Source organism: Larus michahellis, chromosome 3, assembly GCF_964199755.1.
Source record: "Larus michahellis chromosome 3, bLarMic1.1, whole genome shotgun sequence".
NCBI lineage: Eukaryota > Metazoa > Chordata > Aves > Charadriiformes > Laridae > Larus > Larus michahellis.
The window spans coordinates 85,148,963-85,173,535 of record NC_133898.1 but is presented as its reverse complement, the minus strand read 5'-3'; the positions used below and the strand labels follow the sequence as shown (position 1 = coordinate 85,173,535).

General features: G+C 35.6%; 1 protein-coding gene across 4 annotated transcripts in view; it reads left to right on the top strand.

The window, feature by feature from the left end:
- Nucleotides 1-24,573, top strand: part of GRIK2 (glutamate ionotropic receptor kainate type subunit 2) — a 420,597-nt gene that overhangs the window by 321,189 nt on the left and 74,835 nt on the right. For 3 of the 4 annotated variants that reach the window (XM_074581042.1, XM_074581040.1, XM_074581041.1), the window contains one exon: nucleotides 1,983-2,200. In XM_074581042.1, coding sequence (XP_074437143.1) covers nucleotides 1,983-2,200 — 218 coding nt within the window. The other variant, XM_074581043.1, reaches the window with a different exon arrangement.

Sequence of the window (24,573 nt, the reverse complement as noted above, 5' to 3'; positions counted from 1 at the left end):
GTTAGAAACAGTTTAATAACGCTTGGGCCATACTCACATTAACTTATTAAGTGCTGCTTCTTTACAAAACATTTGCTTAGTGCTGGAGGATACATGATAGAGGGAACTCATACATGTCTTGCTGACACCCCTCGCTCCCAGGAAACCGTGGGATATAGTGCTGGACATGACGTTACCTTGGGTACATGACAGTCAGCCCCTAACCAGGCTCTGTTTCACGGGCCTAGGTGTCGCTCGGTTTCAGTCCTTGGTAAGGTATGAACTTGTGGTAATTGGGGCAACTGCAGCAAATGTTTCCACTCTTCTTTTCTTCCCAGTCCTATCTAACTTTACTGGTGTTGCTTTTTAAATGAAATGAGAGCAATTAAAAAGAGTTGATGATGGTGGGCTTATTGGGAAATCTGTTAGTGTTATGGTGTCTAAGTGTCTGACTAACAGGGCCTAGGAGCAACTGCATCAGAAAGGTACTTTTCTACTTTTTTCCTTGCAGAATTCTAGGCAGAGTCTGGCGCTGGAGTTGGCTGTCATGTCCAAGTCTGTCAGCTTTTTTTGTTTGAAACAGCAAGGGTAAGATGAACTGCAGGGTAAGATGGGCTGTTTTTGAATACGATAGTCCAGTTATGATACCACTTCTTTTTCCTTTTCTTTTGTTTTCTTCCTTTTTTCTTTTTTCCCTTTCTGTTCTTTTATGGCATTGACGTTGGAAGTTTGGCATAATCTTTCATTTATATGAAGATGTGTTACCTTGCTGGACCAGTTCCTTAAATAATTCAATATGAACACTAAAATTTAACAGTAATAAAATAGTCCATCTTGCCTTCATTCCATTTTACCCAGGAGATTTAAAAACAAGCATAGTGACCAATTAACGAAAAGTGATTGTTTTGGTACAATGGTATAGCGGATATGGTAAAATCGTTTCTTTGAAAACAAGTTTCTGGATACTTCTAAAAGATCTTACGTAAAGTTTGTGCAATGAAGCTTGAAATTGTTTATTTGACATCATTAGAAATTTCATTCCATTCAATTATAACGTTATGGATAAAAAAATCCATACATGCTCATTTATAATAAATATTTGTGGTTGTAAATTACATTGAATTTTTTCCCTATTTTTAGTAATTAGGCACAAGAAGAGTTCATGTGCTTCAATTTATCTCATTAGTCTCTAAATTAGCATTAATAATTATGCAAATTACTATCCGGTATCTGTCGCCCCCTCCATTCTTTAGTGCCATGAGCAGGCAACTCCAGCAATGCATTATAATCTATCCTTATCTAGTTTATGCGTAGCGGTCTAATATTTTCATTGCTGCTCTATCAAATTAAGTGTGTGGTATAGCCACCCATGTTTATCTGAAATTGTGGGGGTAACTATAGAGATGGGAGATGTTAGTTTTTTTGCCTAAGCAGTCAATTACTTTACAGTAATACAAATGACAAAAGTCCAAAGCATATTTATAATAGGTTTCAGATTGTGCATTTCAGGTATGAAATACTTTATTTCATATCTACTCTTTTCATTGACGGCTCATATTTATTTACTCAAGTGAGTTTTTACAAAATATTTAAATAAAGTTCATTTAGTGCCTTGAAGATAATGTACTGTATAAATGCTTCAATGTCAGTATTAACTTAGAGGTTCAGTCCAGCTAAGATTTATTCTGGAAAGCCAGTTCAAGTAACTGCTTTTTTCACATTGCTCTATATATGTTTATAAATTTTAAAAAGGCACTGATCATTGAGTCTCCCATTACTATCTTTTGATTCCCACAGCTCCAAAAAGATCTGTCTTTATAAATGTAATCAGTTCTTATTTTTCATTTCAGTTGTGTGTGTTTGTACAAGCAGTACATGTAAGCCTGTAGCTTAAAGATTCTTTTGCACAGTGATTCCATCTCCCCACTGTGGCAAAAAGTGCTGAACACTTATTAATTATTTTCTGTGCATTGGTTTCACCTTTCTCCCCTGGTTTTCGTTAGGTTCTGAGCTCATGCCCAAAGCCCTCTCCACCAGGATAGTGGGAGGCATTTGGTGGTTTTTCACACTTATCATCATTTCCTCGTACACTGCTAACCTAGCCGCCTTTCTGACAGTGGAACGTATGGAATCTCCTATCGATTCTGCTGATGATTTGGCCAAGCAAACAAAGATAGAGTATGGGGCAGTTGAAGATGGAGCAACCATGACTTTCTTCAAGGTAAGCTTTATATTCTGTTTGAAAAGATCCTGTATCCTGACTGTGGCGGGAAAGTTTGTGCACCTTGCTGAGGAGCAATGGATATGATTCCCACTGCTGTCAAAAGCAACTGAAAATCACTTCTTTGAGGATTTGCAAGGTCTCAAAGGAAGCAAATACAAAACCTCCCATGAGAAAGAAAATCAATTTCTTTGATGATTTTCACTTAAAGAATTGAAATTATAGCAGTGGAGTAGGTGAAGAAACCTGAACCCTTTGCTTGGACAGATCTCGTATAGCTGTGTACAAGAATGAGTTTTGTCAGATTAAGAGTTACAGTATCAGCATTATACTTAATGGCAGTCTTCGTTCAAGCAACTAAGCATATTAGTGGCTGGACTGAGAAAACCCTTTTGAACCTCATATTTTTGAGAAACTTTTGAATGAAATTTGGGGTCCATATGAAAAGCTCAGATTCTTCCAGTTTTTCTGTTCCTTTCAACCTGTTAATAAGATCATTCAATTTGAAATATAGTGAAATGTGCTGCTGGATTAGAGAGAAATCTTTTGTTTTCTAGCTTCATCAAGAATTTAAATGGGCTTAAATTAGTGAAAAATATGCATGATAGGAGGGAGAATGGTTTGTTCTATAACTCCTTGTGTTTGATAGCGCAGAGGTGTCTCGGATCTTCCAGAGAAAGAGGTGTTTAACAATATTTGTCTGATATTGGATATATTTTGAAGACTTCTAGCGAGTATATTCTGGTTTTATGAGTTATCATGCTGTCACCTAAAGCTTTGAAGAGACTGTTACATTGTCATTTGAAATTAGACAAACTGAGGTCCAAGGTAACTTGTAAACTGGTGCAGAAATTGAGGAATGTATGGTCAGTTCCGCTCATCAGATTCAGAGAGTACAAAATTTGTTTAGATATCAAGGCTAAATAGTCACTGTTTAATCTTATGACCTTAGGGTCAATTGAAGTGTACACATAGTTTTAATTTTAAAAATAATGATAGGGCTTTCAGCTTCTGTTTGGAAATAAAAATGAATTAAATTTCAGCATATTTTACGCTGTTTAACTTATAGTGTACATTGGGAAAGTTCTGAGTATTTTTCCCAGAATGCTTGTTGAAAAACAAGCCCGTGAAGTAAGTAATCAATTAGAGGTCTCTTGATGTCAGGAAATATGTGAAATAGTTAAAAGAAACAGCATTGCAATTTTAAAGACTGAGGTTTTTAAAAGAATCAAAATGGTTTAAGTCTCAGGACATAAAGAGAGGGCACAAGGTATCGGTTGAGTTACCAGAAAACACTACGGGGCTTTAATTTCATTTTTGTCTGTCAGAAAACTTTGAACTTGTTGTAATTAAAATTTGAACTACGGACTCTAAAATATTAGGAAGCATGTTTAAATTAGCAGTGTCTTTCCTTGTGTTTGCCAGAAGCACTTTTCTCTACATCTTCTTAACTTTTAGTTTTCCTTCTCTCTACCCTTAATTTTCTCTCTTATTCACTCTTTTTTCTTTTTTTTATGTGCATAATCTGTTTTTTTAGGCACACAGAGACTATTTCTCCTTCTCTGGATGTTTTTCCCCCTGCATATTAATATACTGCTCCCTTTTCTGCACAATTCTTTCTTCCTGCTCTCTTCCTTCCTCTGTTTCTATTTATCTAGATATATTTTGTGTTTATCTAGTATATTGTATCCAAGAACTAGAGAAGACTTACTTCTAATGAAATAGCAATTGTAAATCCTGCACAGAATAAATTTGTTTGCAGTTGAAATAACCTATATGCAACAGTTATGGTGTCAGATCACTTATCTTTGTTTTGCTTTTAGTACACTAATGAGTTCTCCTTCTTCACTATGAAAGAAAAAGAGAAATCAGAACAAAACACAGGATTTCTTTATTCAGCTGATACATTTTAGGTCAAATTAGGGTTTATTCTGTAAAACAAACATATTTTCTGGGCTTTATCTGTGAACAGATCATTGTTTGTAACTGTGACATGAAAATGCACTGATAATTAAGAACTGTTCTAGCAACCAAACGATTACAAGTATTTTTTTAATGTTTATTGTCTTATATAGTAGTATGTAAATTAATTGGTATTATTTACCTAATGAAATAGATCCAAACTTAAGCATTAGAAATAGCTACAACTGTTCTTGTAGTTCAGCTAATGTGATTTCCTTACATGAAGAAAATAAAAATACAAGAAAATATTTTAAAATAAGACTGTAAGTGGAATTGCCTTAAAAGGTACTACTAGAATTGAACAGCTCATAGATAATACTGCTAAATGATACAAAAAGTACTTAAGAACAGGAAACTGACAAAGGAAGCCAAAATCAGAAAAATGTCTTAAGTGACAGAAGTGACATTGGATAGAGATAATATAGAAAAGTATAGATAGTACAGAAAAACAGAAGAGTTGCAAACATTTTCTGCATTGTGTGTAAAAAACCCAGGATAAATATTCACATTTTAAATTCCTTTCAGAATATTTTATGTTATATCAGTAAGGTAAAGGAGGATTTTAACTGGTATATATTTTATTTTCTGATATGTAGACAAGTGAATATCGAGTAGGAAATAACACTGCCTTCTTATATAGCATTAGGGAAACTATTAATGAACTATTGTGTTCTGTTCTGGTGACCACACTTTGAAAATATGTTTAAAATTGGAAAGAGTTCATTAAAGGTGAAAGAATGACTGTAGGTCTGGAAATAAGCATTGTAGTTAGAGGCTAAAGAAGATCGGTTGTTTAATCTGCTGAAGAGAAGGTTAAGAGGTGACTTGATCATGGTCTGTAAGTGCCTTAATGGGAATGAGACTTTTGGCAGCAGATGACTGTTTAATCTAGCAGAAAAAGGCATAATGAGACCCAGTGTTTCAAAGCTGAAGTTAGGCAAATTCAGACTGGAAATAAGGTGCATATTTTTAAAAGCGGGAGTGATTAACCACCGGTACAACTTATCTAGGACTGGGCTGGATTCATCCATCACATGCAGACATGTGAGGAAAATAGCCCAAACACATTATGCTTTTGATTTAGTGGCTACTCAATGAAATAGATAGCCTTCATTATACAGGAGCTCAGATTAGATTTTAGTAGTCCCATTCTACTTCAAAAATCTATGAGAGTATAACTTCTCGGACAGGATGCACAAAAATGATTGAGAGGATAAATTTATCATCTGTGTGTATGTTTTTCCTTAGCTGCTTTGTCTTGTTTTAATGAGAGTGGATTGAGTAAAACAATGGCATTGTGTTACAACAAGAAATGAAGGCACCAGATGGTTTCCTAATGTTAAATGAAATTATCATATCTTGGTAATAGTTATTAGTTCCAATCACAGTGAGGCTTGGTAGCTGCTCATGAGACTGACAGTAATTTCTGCCTAAATTATCTATATAGCAGTCCATTGAATTCTTTCGTAAAAAAACTTTGGAACCTGGCCAAAGCTGTGTGCTACTAATACAAAAGAAGAGCATTTTTCGAAGGAGAATGTAAATGGGAATCAGACAAACTAACTGCTAGATTAAAACCTGCTAAATTTAAAATCTTGGAGAGCACAGGGGCTATACCTTGAAAATGCTGTTACCCTTGTGACTCAAACATCCCTGTGAAATAGCTTTGTTGAAAAAGCAGAATATTGTCTCCAGAGTTTTATAAAGTCCTCCAGATCATTGAATGACTCCTCATGGTCTGAGAAACATGACATTACAACCCCTTTTAGAAGGCAAAAAGTGGAGGAAATTGTCAATGCTCTCTCCTCTTAAGATCTACTTTTCTAGTCTGAGCATGAAAAGGAAGTAGTTTTACAAGTCTGTTATATGCCTGGTAGGTCTGGTGGTCCATTTCATTGGGAACAACAAAGAAAACCTCAGTATTTTCTAAGAATTAGAAAGAAATAAATGTAGACGTAAATTCTAAGCCATACCTACTGCTAGGCTTGTAGTTTCCATTCCTGATGCGCGTTTTGGTGTTTCTCAAATTGTGGAGTTTTTCTTAGTTACGAATTTCTCTTCCTTTATCTTGACTCTCTTGTCACTATTGACCATTTTCAAGTTTTAGAAGTCTGTCTTCCTCCTGTTTGGAATAAAATAAAAAGCATTTATTATTTTCATGAAAAGTACTTATCTCACACTAGCTGTTCTTGGATAAAAAAGCTCATATTTTTCATTGCCTCTGATTTCTGTGGTCTCTCAGTCAATGTTTCTCAAAATACCAGTATCTGTTTTCTTGCTGAATGACAGTTCAGAAATTGGGAAGAACAATATTAATTCCACCCTGCTTCTATTTGTACCACAGTTCTCCATCCTCACACATGAATGAAACTACTACAGCACATATGTTTATATGTGGTTTACAATTTTTTCTTTACTTTTTTTGTGAAGTTGCTATCTGCTTTTTTTTCTCATCATTTTTCATATCTGTACCTTTCAATGACAGAATTTTTTCTTTCTAGGTTTTTGTACAGTAGCATGCACAATGTAACTTTTCCCAGTTGCGGGTACTAGGCATCTGCATACCAAATAGTAAAAAACAAAGTAATTTTTCATTCTCTAATAGCAGTAGATTAGTGTTATTACTTCTGTATCACAAATTAAAGGTCTTCTCAGCTCTCTGTGAGAGTCGTATATTTTATATCCTTGTTTTGCTGATAAGGAAGCTGAAGCATTAAGAGGGAATGCATCTTTTTCAAGATCACTTGGTGAAAGGCAGATAGGGGACTAATTCAGGAAGCTGAATCACACACCTTGGAATTATCTGATGGACTATTCTATTTATCATTTACATTTGCCAACTTCTTTCCTTTTCTTCTTCAGGACCCATTTTTATACATCAGCTTTAGTTTTCTACAATATCCTCCATTTCTTCCTGCACTGTGTTTTCACAACAGAGATCCATGCTGCTGACTCTTTTCAGTCCTGTCCATGCCCTCTCCTTCCCCATCCCTCTCCCCTGCTTTTTACCTTAGTCATTTTGTTACCACCTCCCTCAGGAAATTGTGAGGGGCAACAATTCAGCACCTAGTGTCTGTCTTCCAAGTTCTAAGGCTATTGTTAAAGGAAATAGCATGAAGCTCTACCTATGCATTGCAAAATCTGAGAAATAATCTATTAAGCCTGAAAGAAGGAGTTGTAGGCGAATTTTCCCACTGCTTGCAGCTGGAGTGCAAGTGACAGATGTCATGACATAAATGAAAGAATAGCAGCAAGAATAAGGCTATGAATACCACTCATTCGTCATTAGTGATGTTGGCATTGGCATGCATAAAGCCAGTATAACTTCAATGGGTTTTTTCAAACCTGGGTTTGAACATTGTAATAGGCAGATGACGTTTATCTGTTTAACGAATAAGTGGGCATGTACAAGCACATGGGCATATACACCCATAGAACCTTTAGTTGAATGCTGCAAAAACTTACCAGTGCATATCAATTATTTGGTAGAATTGTTGCAAGTCAAAGATGAAAGAAGCACCACTTCTGAGCTTCTCAAATATCCACGGACTGACAGTGACTAATGGAAAACAATTTTTTGAGTCCCAGCCTCCACGTGCTGATCTGCATAATGCTTAAAAAATAATTGGTAGCAGATAACACACATATGTGTTCAGTTTGCTTTAAAATTATTTCACTTTATAGATAAGTTGCATTTGAATGTAACGCAGACTTGTTCTTATGCATAAAACATGTGCCACTTTTGACTAAAGAGGGAACTCAATATAAATACCATGCAATCTTTTTTTCTGTCTTCTTTTTGATCATATCTGCTAGAAACACATACAGTTGAAACATATTATTTCCCTTTTCCTAGGATTATTCCCTCTTTGCAGGAACACTTACTCAGTTAACCACTACTTATTTGAATGTACAAAAAAAGCAGGCACAGTTGCAAACCTGTAAAGCAAGGTCTGTGGTCACTCCATACACTTACAAGAACTGAATCGGCAATGACAAGAGTCTGTGAGAACGAGATATAGGCTTTGCTCAAAGACCTCGTAATGCCTCTGCCTCACTGAGTTCTAGTTATTTCTTTAAAAGATCGAGGAAGCTAGGTAGAGGTAGGTAGGTTAGATGATGCATTAACACAGACTATAAGAGCAGCAGTGCATTTGAATTCTAAATAGAAGAAATTCAGATAAATGCGGTACCATTAAGTTCTTTGAGGTGAACTGTCTTTCTTTTGAGTCTGAGGGCAGAAAGCAGAACTAATTCACATAAAGGACCTCATTCCAACCAACTCTCCAGGTACTGGGACAAAGTGACTGAAATGGTTTTATGCTGTCTTGACCCTTCCCCCTTCTCTGGGGTTGTCAGAGCCATTACTGTTCCTGCAGTAAATAAGAGCATTTGTTTGACTGCCTGTTGCATCTACAGTGCTGAAGCATGAAACTAAAAATAGATGGAATGTGGTAAAAATCCACTACCTTTCCATCCTTGCCTTTTTCCATATCCATGCCCATGCCTTTTCCCTTCCCATTCCTCTTTCCTTGTACCCTTTTCCCCTGTTCCTACATCATGGGCTGAAAAAGATGAGCACAAGGACTAGTCAACTTCTAATTTCTGCAGAGACTTAGACTGCATTATGCCATATATCCAGATAGTAAGCACTCTTAATAAGCTGCCGGGTAACATGTGGTATTCATGAATAATTATACTCCAAAATCATGTTTATCATTTACACCTGTCACCAGCTACAGCTCTTAGAAACCAATGAAACACATACAAATGCTTTTCAGGGTCCTCTCAAAGAAATATACCCAACTTTCCAATAAAATCAAGATTAGTCATTGAAAATAATTAAAATATTGAATTAAATAGGTAACATATTAATTGGGTCCCCACTAGTTTTTTTTTTTAAAGGAAGTTGAAGAGAGACATAAAAAATAAATTAAAAGTGGGCATTAGGAAAAGTCATTTTTGTCTTTGGATCAATTAAAATTTCCCACAGCTCAGCATCTGTTTCTGCCTTACCCCAAATATTCATTGGGGAAAAAGTTTTATGCTGATCTCTCTGCAGAACTCTCAGGTGGGCTAAACGATGTAACCTGTGGTCCCATCTGGCTTTCCTGTTCCATAAGTACTTCTCAGTGTGCATATAATGTAGAGTTAAAATGAACATACCAGCAAGAAGCTGACATTTGAATTATTTTTCAAAATTACATGCATTAATTAGCGCACATGCATTAATGATCCATACTGCAGGTACATGATGGAGTTTGAATAAAGCTGGTCTTTCTCAGTGTATAAGGTATGGCAAAATATAGCAAGATCTAATTGCCACTTGGATAGAAATACAGGATACAAGAAATCAGAGCCCAAAGTGGGCTAATTAACCTATTAATTAACTGTACATTTGTCTGTAGAAAGTGAAGCCTGATGATATACAAATATTATCCAGACCACACTTTGAATCTTAAATTGTGTCAGAATTTTTGAGCACCAAAAGGCAAGAGTTTCTACCAAATGTACCAATTCAGAGGAATCTAGATACTAGAAAAATCATTTTGTAGTTAAGAGAAACCCATTCTGTCTTTTTTTTTTTTTTTGAGAATATATAGTGATGTCACTGAAAACAAGAGAAGTAGGGGCTTTTTCCTTTGAAGTTGGATGGAGTTTAGTCACTATTAATCACTGCAAATTGCTTCTGGTCATATCTCTCAATACATTTCTTGCTGTGTTTTTTGGGTTCAACTTAAGCCAGTCTAACTGTGAGTAGTCCAACCACTTCTGCCTTCAACCTCAAGCTCTGTTTGCTCTACATATCAAAGGGCTGTGGCAAAAGTCTGTCCAGCTTTCTGATCTAACTAAAAATGAATCTCTTTTTGTTGTTGCATGTTTGCTTTTCAGTTGTGAAGAAAGCTGCTCTGGCTGCTAGAATGCTAGAACTGATGTGAGGGGAGCAGAGGATGTCCCCTTTCCGTGGCAGGGTGATCTTATATTCATAGTATGATTTGGACTGGAAAGTACCTTAAAGATCACCTAGTTCCAACCCTCCTGCCATGGGCAGGGACACCTCCCACTAGACCAGGCTGCTCAAAGCCCCATCCAGCCTGGCCTTGAACACCTCCAAGGATTGGGCATCCACAGCTTCCCTGGGCAACCTGCTCCAGTGTCTCAACACCCTCACAGTAAAGAATTTCTTCCTAATATCTAATCTATATCTACCCTCTTTCAGTTTAAAACTGTTATCCTTCATCCTATTACTACACACCCTGATAGAGAGTCCCTCCCCATATTTCTTGTAGGCTCCCTTTAGGTACTGAAAGGCCACTATAAGGTCTCCCCGGAGCCTTCTCTTCTCCAGGCTGAACAACCCCAACTCTCTCAGCCTGTCTTCACAGGAGAGGAACAACACTTTTCTAAAACCACTGGAAATCCATACCCTTTGGGAAGTGAGTTCTGTTGCCTAGACATTTAGAGGTGAGAGGATGAGAAAATCAACAGCAATATAATTGGTGATATTTCCACAATGTGTGTTGTCCTTATGTAGTATTGTAGGTTCTGTCTTAACTGGTAAGCCATTTTGTTTCCTTTCTCTCACCTGATGTGCTTCACTTTCTGGCATCTTCATGGCCTGTAATGGCACTGCTGACAGGATCAGTTGTAAAAGAATGACTGAACCCTGGGCTCTGAACATAGGTTTATCTGCAAGGCTTTTTCCTCAGAAATGCATAACCTAATTGTATCTAGCCTTATCACCTTTCTCTCCTCCTGCTGCCTTCCCCTAGGAGGCAGGGCAAGAACACTTTCCTTTTCTCTTCTCTTTTCAGTTTTTTTCTCTTTATGTCTGTCTTTAGATCATGAGCGAGGTAAGAAAGGGAACTGAACTAGATCACAGAGAATCCTTCAACTGCAAACAGCTTTCTGTAGGAAAGACAGATTTCAGAGTTAGGGTTTGTTTAGGAAATTGAGAGTACATCTGAGAACATTTTTAACTATCAGATTTTGAAAAAAATAATCTTTGCTCTTCAAAGCAAATACATCTATCACCAAGTAGCCATGTAAAGTTTGCAGATTTGATCTATGACTCATCCTGGGAATGTGATTCAGAAACAATTCTCCAGAGTGAACTGTCTCTCGGTTTAGCCAGTTTTGTGTGAGATCCTGCCATATGAGCAACCTTCAGTGTTGAGTTCCTGCCCGCTTCAGCAGCCTGAAAGCCTCCATTCATTAGCAGAGGTGAACTCTTGGTTCTGCCTTGTCAGTTTATATATGATGCTACTGAGGTGTTGTCCAACGGCATTAGTATTGCTTTGTGTAGAAAAATATTTCCAGTGTCAGAATTGCCCTGGACACCACCTGAAGTCTTATTATGCTGATTAATTTCTTCTCCAGAGTTATTCATTGCTCCAAACAGGATACTTATTGAGATTTGTTAAACTATCCTTTTTGCAATATACCTATGGTAATAATTACATAATCTTTATTGGATATGGATGTCTTTTTGTTGGATGTCTTTATGGATGTCTTTATGGATGTCATTTTTCATTACCATGCATTAATTGAACTTGTATTTAATGTATTCAAGATCTGCAATCTGCACAATATGTTACCTATTTATACAAAAAATATACAAAACCGTGCTTTAGAATCATAGAATCATTCAGATTGGAAAAGACCTTTAAGATCACCAAGTCCAACCATTAACCTAACACTGCCAACTCCACCACTAAACCACGTCCCTCAGCACCACATCTACATGTCTTTTAAATACTTCCAGGGATGGTGACTCCACTACTTCTCTGAGCAGCCTGTTCCAACGCTTTACAACCCTTCTGGTGAAGCAATTTTTCCTAATATTAACAAAAGATGTGGTATCACCTTAAAATATTTGTATTTGAGTAGGCTATCTTTGCATTTGAGAACTGAAATCAGCTCCTCGTCAATGAGCTATAAAATAGGGCAAATATTCTGGAGGCTTTTGAAAACTGGACATTTTTGGTCTTTCTTTAAAGAACCCTTGTTTTCTTGTGCAACATAAGGCCAGTGGTAAGATAGAAAGTTTTCTATTCCTCTTTCTATTGCTCTCACTGTCTTTCTGTTTCTCTGTCTTTCGGTTTTTATTTTTTGATATGGGACACTTAGCTTCCTTGACTAACAAGGAATCTTCCAGAACTCTTAAGGAGCTTCTATATGACACGTCTGATAGAAGTTTCATGTACCTTTTCATATATTTCCACTTTCTGAAAAAGGAAGACACATCCCTAAAGGAACTTTCTGTGAAGCAGGAAGACTAGCACCAAATGTTTTCTGTGATTTGTTGGGAAAGCTGTCTAGCTCTTCTTTCACCCTTTTACTTTATCGGGAAAGGAAGCTCTGAGAATAGTTTCTTTGATGCTAGAAATTCTATCTAAGCCTATCCAGGTAGTTATAGTTCAAGTGTATTTTTATTCAGGTTGAATTGCTAGGAATTTACTTGGATTGAACAAAATCAACAGTTTAGTTCCTTGATTTATTTTATATCTACACCTAGTATTTCTGATGCAACTTTTGCTCCTTGAAGTACAGAGACGCTGATCACAGCTCATCATAGGTAAAACGTGTACCAAAGGTAATTTATTATTCTTTTATAGATATAAAAATTGTAAAATGAAGCATGGCATCCCTAAAATGATAATGAGTAAAACCAGGACTAGGCTGTATTCCTGAAGTTTCTCAAAATGCATAGAGTAGAACTGTACTAGCAATAGGCTGGTAAATTAGTGGATTAGTAAAGAATGAAACTCAACTGTTAATTGAGAGAATTTAATAGGAAGATATAATAAGATCCTGTGTTTTGGTCTCAAAGCTGGAAAATGGTCCCCTCCGGGTGACGTGAAAGATGTAGTTTTTGGAACATGTAAGGCAGGTTTCTCCTCACTCAAAAATGTAGATACCTGCTCTCCTCTCAAGTACTCATCTAGTTGCATTTTATTGGCACTGGAAAGAAACTGAAATGCACCAGAAAGCAACTCTTCCATACTACCTTAAGTAAGTGTCCTAGAAGGACAGTGTTCTCGAGAGTTACAGAACTCTCCCATTTTCTATGGAGAAGCTTAGATTAGTACCTTGGTATAGATACTTAATGTGTAGGTGGCTACAAGTATGTAAAATGAATCTTACAAAATTTCTGCTCACTGTTTAAGCGCTAGGCAATTTTGAAATATGTATAAACTGCGGTATGACTGTAGGGAGAGGCTGTGATTAAAAAATATTGATGTATGCAAATTAATTTTACAAGGAATATTACAAATAATTCTAATTCTATAAAAAAACTGGCTGACTAAACTAGCACTGTGGGGATATTTGTCTTATTTTAGGTTATTGGTTTAAAGGCTGTGAAGAGTTTCTTTTCTTACATGTTGGCACTGAAATTAACATGAAAACCAAAAAGAAATATCTCTTTCAAATCATAGAAAAGATTCACATTTTGGGTTACAGTCTAAGTTGAACTATAGCCAAAATTCTGGTCTGTGTTTGTAAATGTCATATTTTAAAAGATTGAACTGGTTGCGATGAGTCTTCCTAAAATTACCCAGTGATTGCAAAATCCCGTCTTTCAGAAACAAAAATAAGAACAATAACCACAATCCACCATTTTGCTTTGCTCATGTGACTGTATATGCTTGATCATATTAGAGGACAAGTCCATTTATCCTCTCCAGCAGGGCAGATGTTGCTGTGTCATCTGCTGTGTGGCTTGTCATTTTTTTTAAATTTATGAGTCCAATTATTTTTTTTAATTAAATTAGGGTGACAGATGTAGGGTTTTGATGTGTGCACCAGTAATGTGTTTGCAGTGTTTGCATATTTTGTTGGAAGTATGTGGTAATCTTGACATATTCTATGCCAGAATTTTCATGGGAACTTTAAATTGAAGGTACAGTTTGGCAAATTGGGTGAACTGAACTATTAACGCTCAGTAGGTATTAATCAAGAAATGATGAAAAATCTGATGATATAGACAGATTACTATTTCTAAAACTACTTCAAGCTCCAAACATTTTTATGTTGCCATCCTCTAAGGTAGTATTTGCATTTCCAAAATTGTGGTATGGTTTAATTTACAACTTTTACAGCAAATCTTAATGCATTTAGAGGAAAGAGACAACTGTTTAAAGTAGTTTGTCTGTTTGTTTTCCTGGATTAAAAAAGAATAGCAAGAATAAACAAGCAAAATAATTGACATAATACATTTTTAGATCATGGAATCACCTTTAAGCTGGAAGATGACAACGCTGTGGTTATTGATTCCTGTTTCTGTAATTGTATAGTCAAGTTAGTTCTATTCACACATTTGGGTTTCTGCATGCATATGGGAGGTTAGTAGGCTGACACAGCAAAACTATCAACCTTGTTTACAGAAAAAATAAAATTTTCCCAGATCCAGAATAAACTATACCCTTTAACAGATTCTGAATCATTAATTCCCTTTTGCAAATTTTATTTTTCTGTACTTTTGTGCTTCTTGCTTAGAAAGTGAAACAGAGGGAAAATGATTAAAGCTACAATAGAATAGAATAGAATATTTCAGTTAAAAGGGACCTACAACTGCCTGACCGCTTCAGGACTGATCAAAAATTAAAGCAGATTATTGAGAGCATTGTCCAAATGCCTCTTAAACAGACAGGCGTGGGGCATCGACCATCTTTTTGGGAAGACTGTTTCAGCATTTGAAAGCTGCCTTAAAAATTATTATTAAAAAATAGTGATTTCTGACCCAACATTTTGTAGTAAGAATTTTGAAATGGATTGTTTAGAGACTAAAGTAAAATGTATAAAGCAAATTTTATTAGAGAGTAAAGTAAAATACATACAGAAATCTTTATATGGTGTTTCGAGTATGTTGTTCCAAACACATTATATGTCACTGTCTTGTACACTTTCAGGCTATATTTTTAGTAGTAAGTAAACCAGGCCAAAACAACTTTTAAAGTCAAGGTCACTGGGTTAACTCTCTTTTCCATCACAATTAGATGATCATGCACAAACACCATATTTGGAACAGTCTTTGGTACGTACTTGACATCTCCTGAGCTATTGTATCTTGGGGTATCATTTGGGAGGTTATTCCTTAGGACAGGCCAAAACTGCTCCAGGCTTGATGCTAACAGATGGTACGGACAATTATGGGCCTCTCTCCTGGCCCTGTTTTGTTAACTGTAACAGGTTAATCGTAGTCTTGATTTGGGTATAAGTTGGAAACTTTAGCAGTTTTGCTAAAATATTATCAGTAGAATGAATTATGTCCAATTCTACTTTTTAGTAGAAAAGTTGGCTGATGAGGTGAATACTTTTTTCTTTTCTGTCCTGCTCCCAAATCATCAATTTCTTTTTTTTTTTTTTTCTTAGTTGTACTGGTTCAGCTTAAAGCAAATCAGTTGTTGTGGGAGTAACCTATCAAAATATTTGTACAACCTGAAAGTCCTAGAATGGAACTGTATACTTAGTTCTTATTTCTTCTTTCACCAATAAGTTCCCATTGATTTCAGTAGGTATTAGGTGTTTAAATATCTTTGTGAATCTAGGCTTAAAAATGTACAAGAAAAAAAAAAGAGAGAAAAAAAGAGCTAATTCCAAGTAAGACTAGACACAGAACAAATTATGGCCATTAAAGGTTAAAAAATCTGAATTTTCACAAAATTAACAAAAAGCAAAAAGAAAATCAGTTAAATATTACACATTTGGAGGCTTGGACTAGAGGAAAACCAAAGTAAAATGCAAATAAACCACCAATGGTGTAATAGCTTCATTCTGTTTGAAACCAAAATGTTATATTTGATCTTTAATTTAAACATGCAGTGCTTTTCTTTTTGTCATGCTGGTGTTTCCCACAGCATTATAAATGAGGACTATTAGATAATTGATATTACTTACCATTTTAATTTCAAATGAAATATTTCATTAGTGTAATATGTGTCAAGAAAAAATTATTTCACTTTACTTGAAAAAAGAATCTTTGATGTCTTTGTTTTCAAGGACCCATACTCTTTGTTCTGATATTCTCTAATGTGCTTTGCTGATTTGTAAATATATGTTTGGATCATATTTTAAGTGGTGACTAATTTCAAGCTTATTTCCATCGTGAACACCATGTATTTTGAGATGGATTTTTTAAGTGGGACCCAGAATGACTCCTCATTTGCTTAAAAAATTCAAAACCAGATCTGCTTTGCATAATTTTACATAGGCAATGATTCAGTATAAAAGGAACAAATGCTCTTCTTCTCCACATACACACATATAAATGATGACTACATGTTTGTTTGCATAATTTGCGCACAGCATTTCCCCTGAAGGTATAGGAAATGCACTGCCATTTTACTGCACTCCTTTTGTTGAAGAGGAAGTGGTGTCATTGAATAGAATTGCCTCATCAGACACTCTACAAAAGTGCCAAGTTGTAGCAATCAATAGAGAAACAGCAGATGTGAAGGTTAGTTGGCATCAAAGAATATGAGTGGAAGACTTTCCTATGGGAAAGAAAGTGCTTCATTACACTTTATCTATACTAAGAGTATTGGATCTATCAAGCTTTCAGAAAATTAGAATATGATGGCTTTCATGACTCCAGCTCTGAAAGAGTCACTTTAACAACAGTTAAAAAGTTAGATAGATATCTATCTGGGGAATTGCACTAAGTGATCAGGATTTTATTAGTTTTAAACTGGAATGTTGCAATTTCTTCTCTCTGAAGAAAGCAGATCCTGCGCAATGACTCTGGGACAAGAACTGGCTCTCTGCGTGATCACTGTATTGTAGATGAGTGTAAATGCTGCTTTTGGAGCATGCTCATAGGAAACAAACAACATGTTATCATTTCTCTAGAGCATAAATATTTGAGGACTTTTGTTCAGAAAGTTCCTTGTTTTGTGGATAGCTTGGATATGTATGTTTCTTTTTCTGAACAGTATAAGCAACTTTTCAATGTTTGTCCACACAGGAACTGCTGCAGAAAAACTGTTTCAATACATCAATCAAGTGGATGCTCTTTAGAGAGATTGTCCTTCAGGGAATGGCAAAACTGGAGAGTAAACAGAGTGATGTTGAGCTGGCAAGCCAGTAGATCATAGATAGTATTTGTCAGTATGAGAGCTTACAGTTACTGATAGCAGTTGAATGCTTTTCTGAGCAAGCTGTAAAAAGGAACAGGTGTTAGTGAGGATAGAAAACTTGGAGGGAAATATTCACTGACAGATTCATTCATTTTGCAAACCTGGGAGATACTTTATTTTCAAGAAGGTGAATTAGGTATTTTGCGTGCTTGAGACTGAACGTGGGGGGATCTTTGCCTTAAAAAAAAGCCCAACTCCTTAATCATATATCTCTCTTAAGACATTGAAACAATTTTGTCATCTCACTGATCTTTAAATTAAAATACTGTTTATTGGAAGTTCTGACCCTAATCTGCTCAATTAATACTTAAAGCAAATTATATTTATTGGCAATGTGTAGGAGGAGTCAGCATTAATTATCTAAAAGCATCTAAATCCAGCATGGATTGAAAATGAATTGTCCCTGGTCCTTGAGCTCTATTCACACTAATAACCAAATAAATGCACTAGAGCACATACTGAATCAAAGGTTGCACTGAGAGTTTAGATATTTAGTGCCAGAATGGAATTTGATTTGCTGAGTACTCTGCGGTGCTTCGGCTTCCTGTGTCTCCAAAGTTCACGACAAGGTGCAGAACTGAGGGCTTTGACATTAAGAGCTTAAGTGAACATCACATGGTGTCTGTCAAGATTGCTCTTTCATTTCAGATTGCTGCCTAATGATGTTTACAAGCAAGTTGCTTCTGCCTTCAGTGCTTACAGATACATTCGGCGAAAAGAGAAAATTATTTTGCCTTTGGCTTTAAAGAGAAGCTTAGGCATTCCTGTCATGCAGTAGCCCAAGACCAAATATTTTGTACCTCAATAAACATAGCCAAAAGCATAATAAAAATCTGTTAAATCATCTCTTATTTTTTGCATTGTCGCTGCTTTCAAACAACAATTTATCAAAGCAAGCAAAACAGAGATAGCAATAAAATTTAGAGCTATATCAAACACGCAGTGTCATTTACAACCTGGACTTTATTAGGATCTCATTTTAGGTAGTAAATCCATATTAGAGATGGAGAAAATAATCTAATTTAATTACACTGAAAAAGTTAAATGTCAGCTTCCTGAAGTTATGAAAAACTTTAAGCTCTGGAGGCTGAAATCTGCAGCCTTCTTAATCTAACACGAATGGATACAGACAAATCATTTTTTCTCTTGCTGATTTACAATGCATCTGTACTTGCTTACAAGCAATGACGCACCCTTTCAGCCAACCGTATCTCCTGTGAGATGACCTGTGAGTACTCCGACAGCTATTCAACTGGTCTAAAATCTGTTCTTTTAATCAAGGTTGCTTTAGAAGTGTAATGACCCCCCCTTGTATACTTTTAGTTCACTTATTATATCTCTTTTGTAAAAAGCACTGAGTACTGTAGTTTTCAGAGTGGGAAAATATGCTATGAATGCATGTAATATGGAGCACATTCTCTTCACTGTGTTTGCACAAATCCCATTAAAATTAGCATTTTGCAAGCTATCATAAAAAAGAGAAAAAAAAGAAAATCCCTATAGACTAAGATTAGTGACAATATTTGATTGTCATTGCAGGTAGGTGTCTTGTTTATTAAATATTGCAATTTAGCTAATTAGACTATACAAACTCTGTTATTTTTCACTGTAGGTCTCCTGACAGTTTTCTGAAAACAATAAGCATTTTAATTGATTACCAAAACAATAAAGTCAAAAGAATTACGTTAAAATTCTTTTCCCCAGGAACTACATCATAGTGATGCAGTAAAAGATTAGGAATAGAGCTGCTTCAAAGCTCAGCTGCTCAACTTAACACATGGATGCAACCAGGTGTCATGAAGAAAAACGTTTATAAGAAGAATCTGATTCTGTAGTTAGTGTAGGATAATTTTTTATCATAATCCTAAATCTAAGAAATGTTTTTTGTAATCCCATGCATTATCAAAATGGTTGAACGTTATCAAAATGATTGATTTTTTAAGCCCTGAACTTTGTGTCCCTATGCAACTAAGTCCCAGTGAATTGTGCTGAAAGTTTCCAGCTAAATTGATGGCTATTAGATCAGATCATTAATTTGTAATGGTAGTGTTCTATGTTCAGTTACCAAAAGCTCTTTCCTCTAAATTTTTACATAAACTAATACATTCAGAGATCCACTTTGCCAGAATGTTTTCTGCCAAATTGGTCAACACAAAACACATGAAAATTTGCTGCAGGATGTCCACAGATTATTCATGTAGAAATATACAGAATTAACACAGCAGTGCTGTTGCTGGTGCGATCAAAGGCATGCCATTAATATATTAAATTCACGGTGTTTTACTGAAGCAAGGAGCTAACAGCCACTGGGATTTGAAAGATCTCAAGTGACATATAGATTCCTTTATACATTAATTTATACTTAGGAGGCATAGAATAATGCTAGAATGTCTGCTGAGCTAATTTCCTTCCCCTAGCTCCTTTGTGGCAACTACTGAGCCACACCACTCCTTTTGGATCGATAACGTCAGCTCTGTCTTTGTGGCCTTGATTGCTCCAGGTCAGTTTAGTGTCTTGTGACATTCTGAAAGATGAAATTAGAGCTAATGCTTGTGAGTAATAGTGCTTTAAATTCTACCTATATAGAAAATTATTTTAGTTCTACTATACTGTCAGAAATAAAATATCATACACCAATGCACTTTGTCATGAAAATAGTATCTTGTTCTCTCATCGGTTTACAAGACAGTTATACCATACTTATTGCTATGTTAAATTCAGACACTTGCAACTCATTTACCGGCTATTGTACTAGTGATAATAGCTCTTGTTGTAGTTTTTTTGTTTGCAGTTTTTACTGCCTTGTATTTGTTTGTCGCCAGTGTTCTAGGGACTCTATTAGTGTGGATGCACATTAAAGCCATAGTGCAATTCAAATAGTTAAAATCTGTGTAAAATTAGCTATGTGCTGCAATTTATAAAAGGCCCAAAATCCTGAATGGAATCCCTGCCATTCATATGATGAGATGATAAGAGGCAGTAGATGCTCTGAAGCATCAGTAATTTAATTTTCACGTGGTGACAAGACTTGCCCTTTGCAGTAGAATCCCACATGTTAATGTGATGATCTGGTTACCATTTTCTGCAATAAACAAAGTTATTCAGCTTTCACATGTTCAAATATCTTTCTGTCGTGCAAAGCTTGGGCCATCTGGGGTCTTAACAGCTTGCTTGCCTCCAGCTCTTCGGGTTACTTCCTCAGCTTTGTATTAATGTAGTGAAGTTTGTACATGCTCATTATACACAAAGTATAGAGCTGTTTTATCAAAGAGGCTGTTGTACAGAAACAAATAGCTATAAAAAAAAAAAAAGGCAAACCAAAAAACCCACAACAACTAACAAAAAACACCACCCAAATAACCCAATAGCACCCAAACCAGAAAAAGAAAGAAAAGACATGAAGTAAATTGAGATGAAAACTTAACTGTTGTGTGGCACCTTGAACCTGTAATGGTTACAGGTTCAAGGTGCCACACAACAGTATCTTAATTAAACCAAACTGTGACCAGAAAATCTGAAATTTGGATCTTAGTTTTGAAGCTCATAATACATGGAACTAGCCCATTGAATCTAATGTAAAACATGAACATTTATGTTGACAAAGTCTATTTGTTGCCTTAAAACACCACAAAACCCAAAGGAACTGGGCTATAGGATTTTCTAAATATTGCAGTTGTCTAAAATAGCAAAGAATCAAAATGTAAATTAGAAAAAAAAAAAAACACATCCTGCCAGAGAACTTTTAATTTTTAAATAAATCTACCTTACTTTCTCTTCTCTTCCTATTGCCTTTTTTTTTTGCGTTTTTTCTTGGGTTTGTTTTGTTTTGTTTTTCATGTGAGGTGAAGTTTATTTCTGAGCAAAAATTACTCTTCCGCACTGACTGCAATTCACATAAATAATTCCCTGAAACAAGGTATGATCAGTGTTGCGAGACTTTGAGCCTTATTCTTTCAGGTAGATTTGCTGTTTAAATTTTTATCCCTGCTAACCAGGTTAAATTACCTGAAGATTTCAAATTTCTTGAAAACTTTCTGATTCAGTCATATGTATATAACTTAGTTAATGTGCCTGTGCTCATTGAAGTTTAAGGATTTCAAATGAAGGGAGAAATTTCCCTGCAATTACGAGATTACAGAGCTGATTTAAAAATTTTCTCTATAAGGGGAGGATAAGACACATGAAAACCAATTGTATTTTAAATAATATGGTCTTTGATGCAAGAGTTACCTGTTATGCATTGTAGTAAAAATAAGCAGTTTCAAGCAAAAAAGGAACTATCCCATCTCTTTAATTGCTGTGGTTAGCAGGATCCTCCTTAGATGATTAAATTTGCTGTTTGCTTTCTTTTCTTATCCTGTATTTGTAACAGTACAGTTTTATGTGATAGACTGTAGTGGTTCTTTTAAAACAGTTGTGTTTAAATGTAATTGTTTCTTCTTACAGTTTTATACTCTGAAGGTTACACATACTGTTGAAACAAAAATTATTAAATTTGTTTGAAAACCTATTTTCAGAATTAACTGTTGCAGCTGATTTCTTTGCTTTTTATTCCTGAAAAACAATTAGGCCATACTAGAACCTAGTTTCTTGTCAACCTTCTTCTCTTGAAACTAGGAAGATTGAATCGTAGAAGCATGCACAAGGAATAGTACAATATATTTTATGTATGTCCCATTTCGTTGTGCTTCTTAAACTTAAAAATTGATTTGTTAGGCTCCGTTATCTTTTTCAGACAATAAAGAAGAAAATTCTCAGATTCAGGTATGCACCATTTAAGTTTGTCGGATTTCTGCCTAAAAACCAGATGTATGCAGGAGTTACTCTCATCAGAAATTTAAAATGAGCTAGATATGTAAATATAAATAATAACACTGTTTTTGAAGTGCTCTCGGATATTTCGACATAAACTATAAAAATAAAGTGACTATTACTTTCTTAATGTCTTTATCATTTAATATTTCCTGAGGGTTTTTTTTTTTAGTGCATGGCTATAGCTGATGATATAAGCTTGTGAAAAAACAAGCCTATTACTTTTAAATCACAGCTACTGGAAATATCACTACAGGTCTTTAAAGTTGATTCCACCCCAACAGCAGGGGGTGGAATCTGTCTTTGGACATTATTGTAAAGATGTAACATCTATGTTCTACCTTTCCATCTGCCTAGCATTGATATTTGTCACAGATCGCAGAGAAGCAAGTGCTTATTAGGTGGCCATAGATCAGAACAGTACAATCCCTTTTAAAGTTCAGAAAGGGAGAACACATCTTTGTGATTAGCAGGTTTCAGGCCTGAGGTTTAGGAGGGGGTTTTTTATTTGTCAGAAAGTTTCTCTTTAAATTAGATACCGTGAAACTACATGCAATGTTTTTTCCTCATTGTATTTCTAATCTCTGTGATCCTTTTTTGTCTTTTCCGTGCAATAATGAGGTTCTTAAATACAACTAGACCTAACCCTAAGCCCTTTAGTCGCTTATGCTGAGTCCTCTGTCATAAGTCTTATGGTCCTTTTGTTTTAAGTTCTTTCATTAGGGTTTAAAGCCATTAAAGCCACGGTTTGAAGTAATTATTTAAATTAATTTTATGACATTCATTTTATGAGACATTGATGCTTAGTTTGACGTGTACTCTGACTTCCCTACAACTCTCTCATAGCCTAATCTGGTCCTTCCTTTGCTTCCAGACCACAGAATGGATAGTTATTCTCCTTTAGATCCTGATTTAGTAGGAATTATCCAAGACAAATAACATATGGCCAGTGATATCTTACAATATGCCATTCTTTAGCTCTCAAGTGACTTCATTTCATTCCATCCCTTGGGAATGGTTGACGATATAAAAAACTCATATTTATGCAAGCAATGAAAAAAGGTAGCCTTAAATTAAGTGAAAAATAAAATAAATTTATTTTTGTTCTCTCCTTTCTTGGTGGAAAGGATGGAGGGGTGGCAGAGGGCCCCATAAAAATCTGTTCAGGCCCAATGACATATTTTCCCACAGGATAAAGTTGAGAAGAATCTTCCAGAAGGTCAGGTAGAACTGGATGGTGGAAGTCTTTCCTCTCCCCACTTCTCTCTCTATTTCCTCGGCCCATCTGAAGTCTTTGCAAGGTTAGAGGTATATGGGCAGTGACAGTGCTCAGGATTCCTAATTTCCTCACCCTGTTCTGGTCCTGCTGTCTAGTGAAAGTATCTTGTCCTCGCAATTGAAAGTTCTCCCAAAAATGTTTTATGTATGTAGAAAAGCAGTTTCCAACAGAAAAAAAATATATGACAGTGGAAAAATCCCATCAGTTTAGTAGGCATCATTATCAGATTCCTCTGGATTAATTTACCTGAAATCACTCATCTTTCTTTCCATAACCGTGTCATTCATTTGGCAAGATGAGCTTCAGAGGACAGAAGTTAGTTATACAACCTGACCAAGTCTTCTATTTCAATTCTGTATTTAGTGTAGGATTGGGATAGCTGGCAGAATTGTTCTCTGGAGACAACCTCTTTTTCCTTTTCTGTTGAATATAAAGTGAGTCTCTATGAATATCTTGGCTTAGAATAGGTAACTTTTGAAGGTCTAAAAGAAGCAGCGTGATTTCTTCCCTAAATGTATTTTTATTTATTTTTTCAGTGTTATTTTTATTCTAGCATTGTGTACATATTTTCTGAAGTTTGGAAAGTTCATAAATGCTGTTTTACCCCTTTGAGCTATATGCCAGTTGGATACCTCACCCATGTTCTTTAAGAATTCGGATATTCCATGTCCTCTTTCTTTTGCTCTCTTAGTTGAACAAAACTGTATCTTTAGTTTTGCTGGTTGACAACTTAGTCTACTAGAATCATTAAAACAATACCATGCCATATTAATCTCTGTTTTTTCATATACTGTCCAAGTACTAACCAGAAGCCAAAGTGTTTTTCTTATAATAAAATGTGCTGAAGGAAGTAATCCTGAATTTATTACACAGTATTCTTATTTTAAGATAAATTGTAATGTTGATATATTGATTACAGAGTATTAATGTTCTATTAAATTTTTATGTTACTCCTCCCAAATCTACCTATCCAAAATCACTCAAATAAAATTACGTATCCATCATTTCTCCTCCTAAGATGCCATCTGTTCCACAGATAACTTAGGTAACTAATTGCTGCTCTAGTCGAAGTACAACATTTAAATCTTCAAGTGCCACCTGTCCCTGCAGTCAGCAATTTCCTTAGTTTCCTAAGAAAGTTTGCTTATGGTGTTCTGCAGAAATGACTAAGTCTGGCTAGT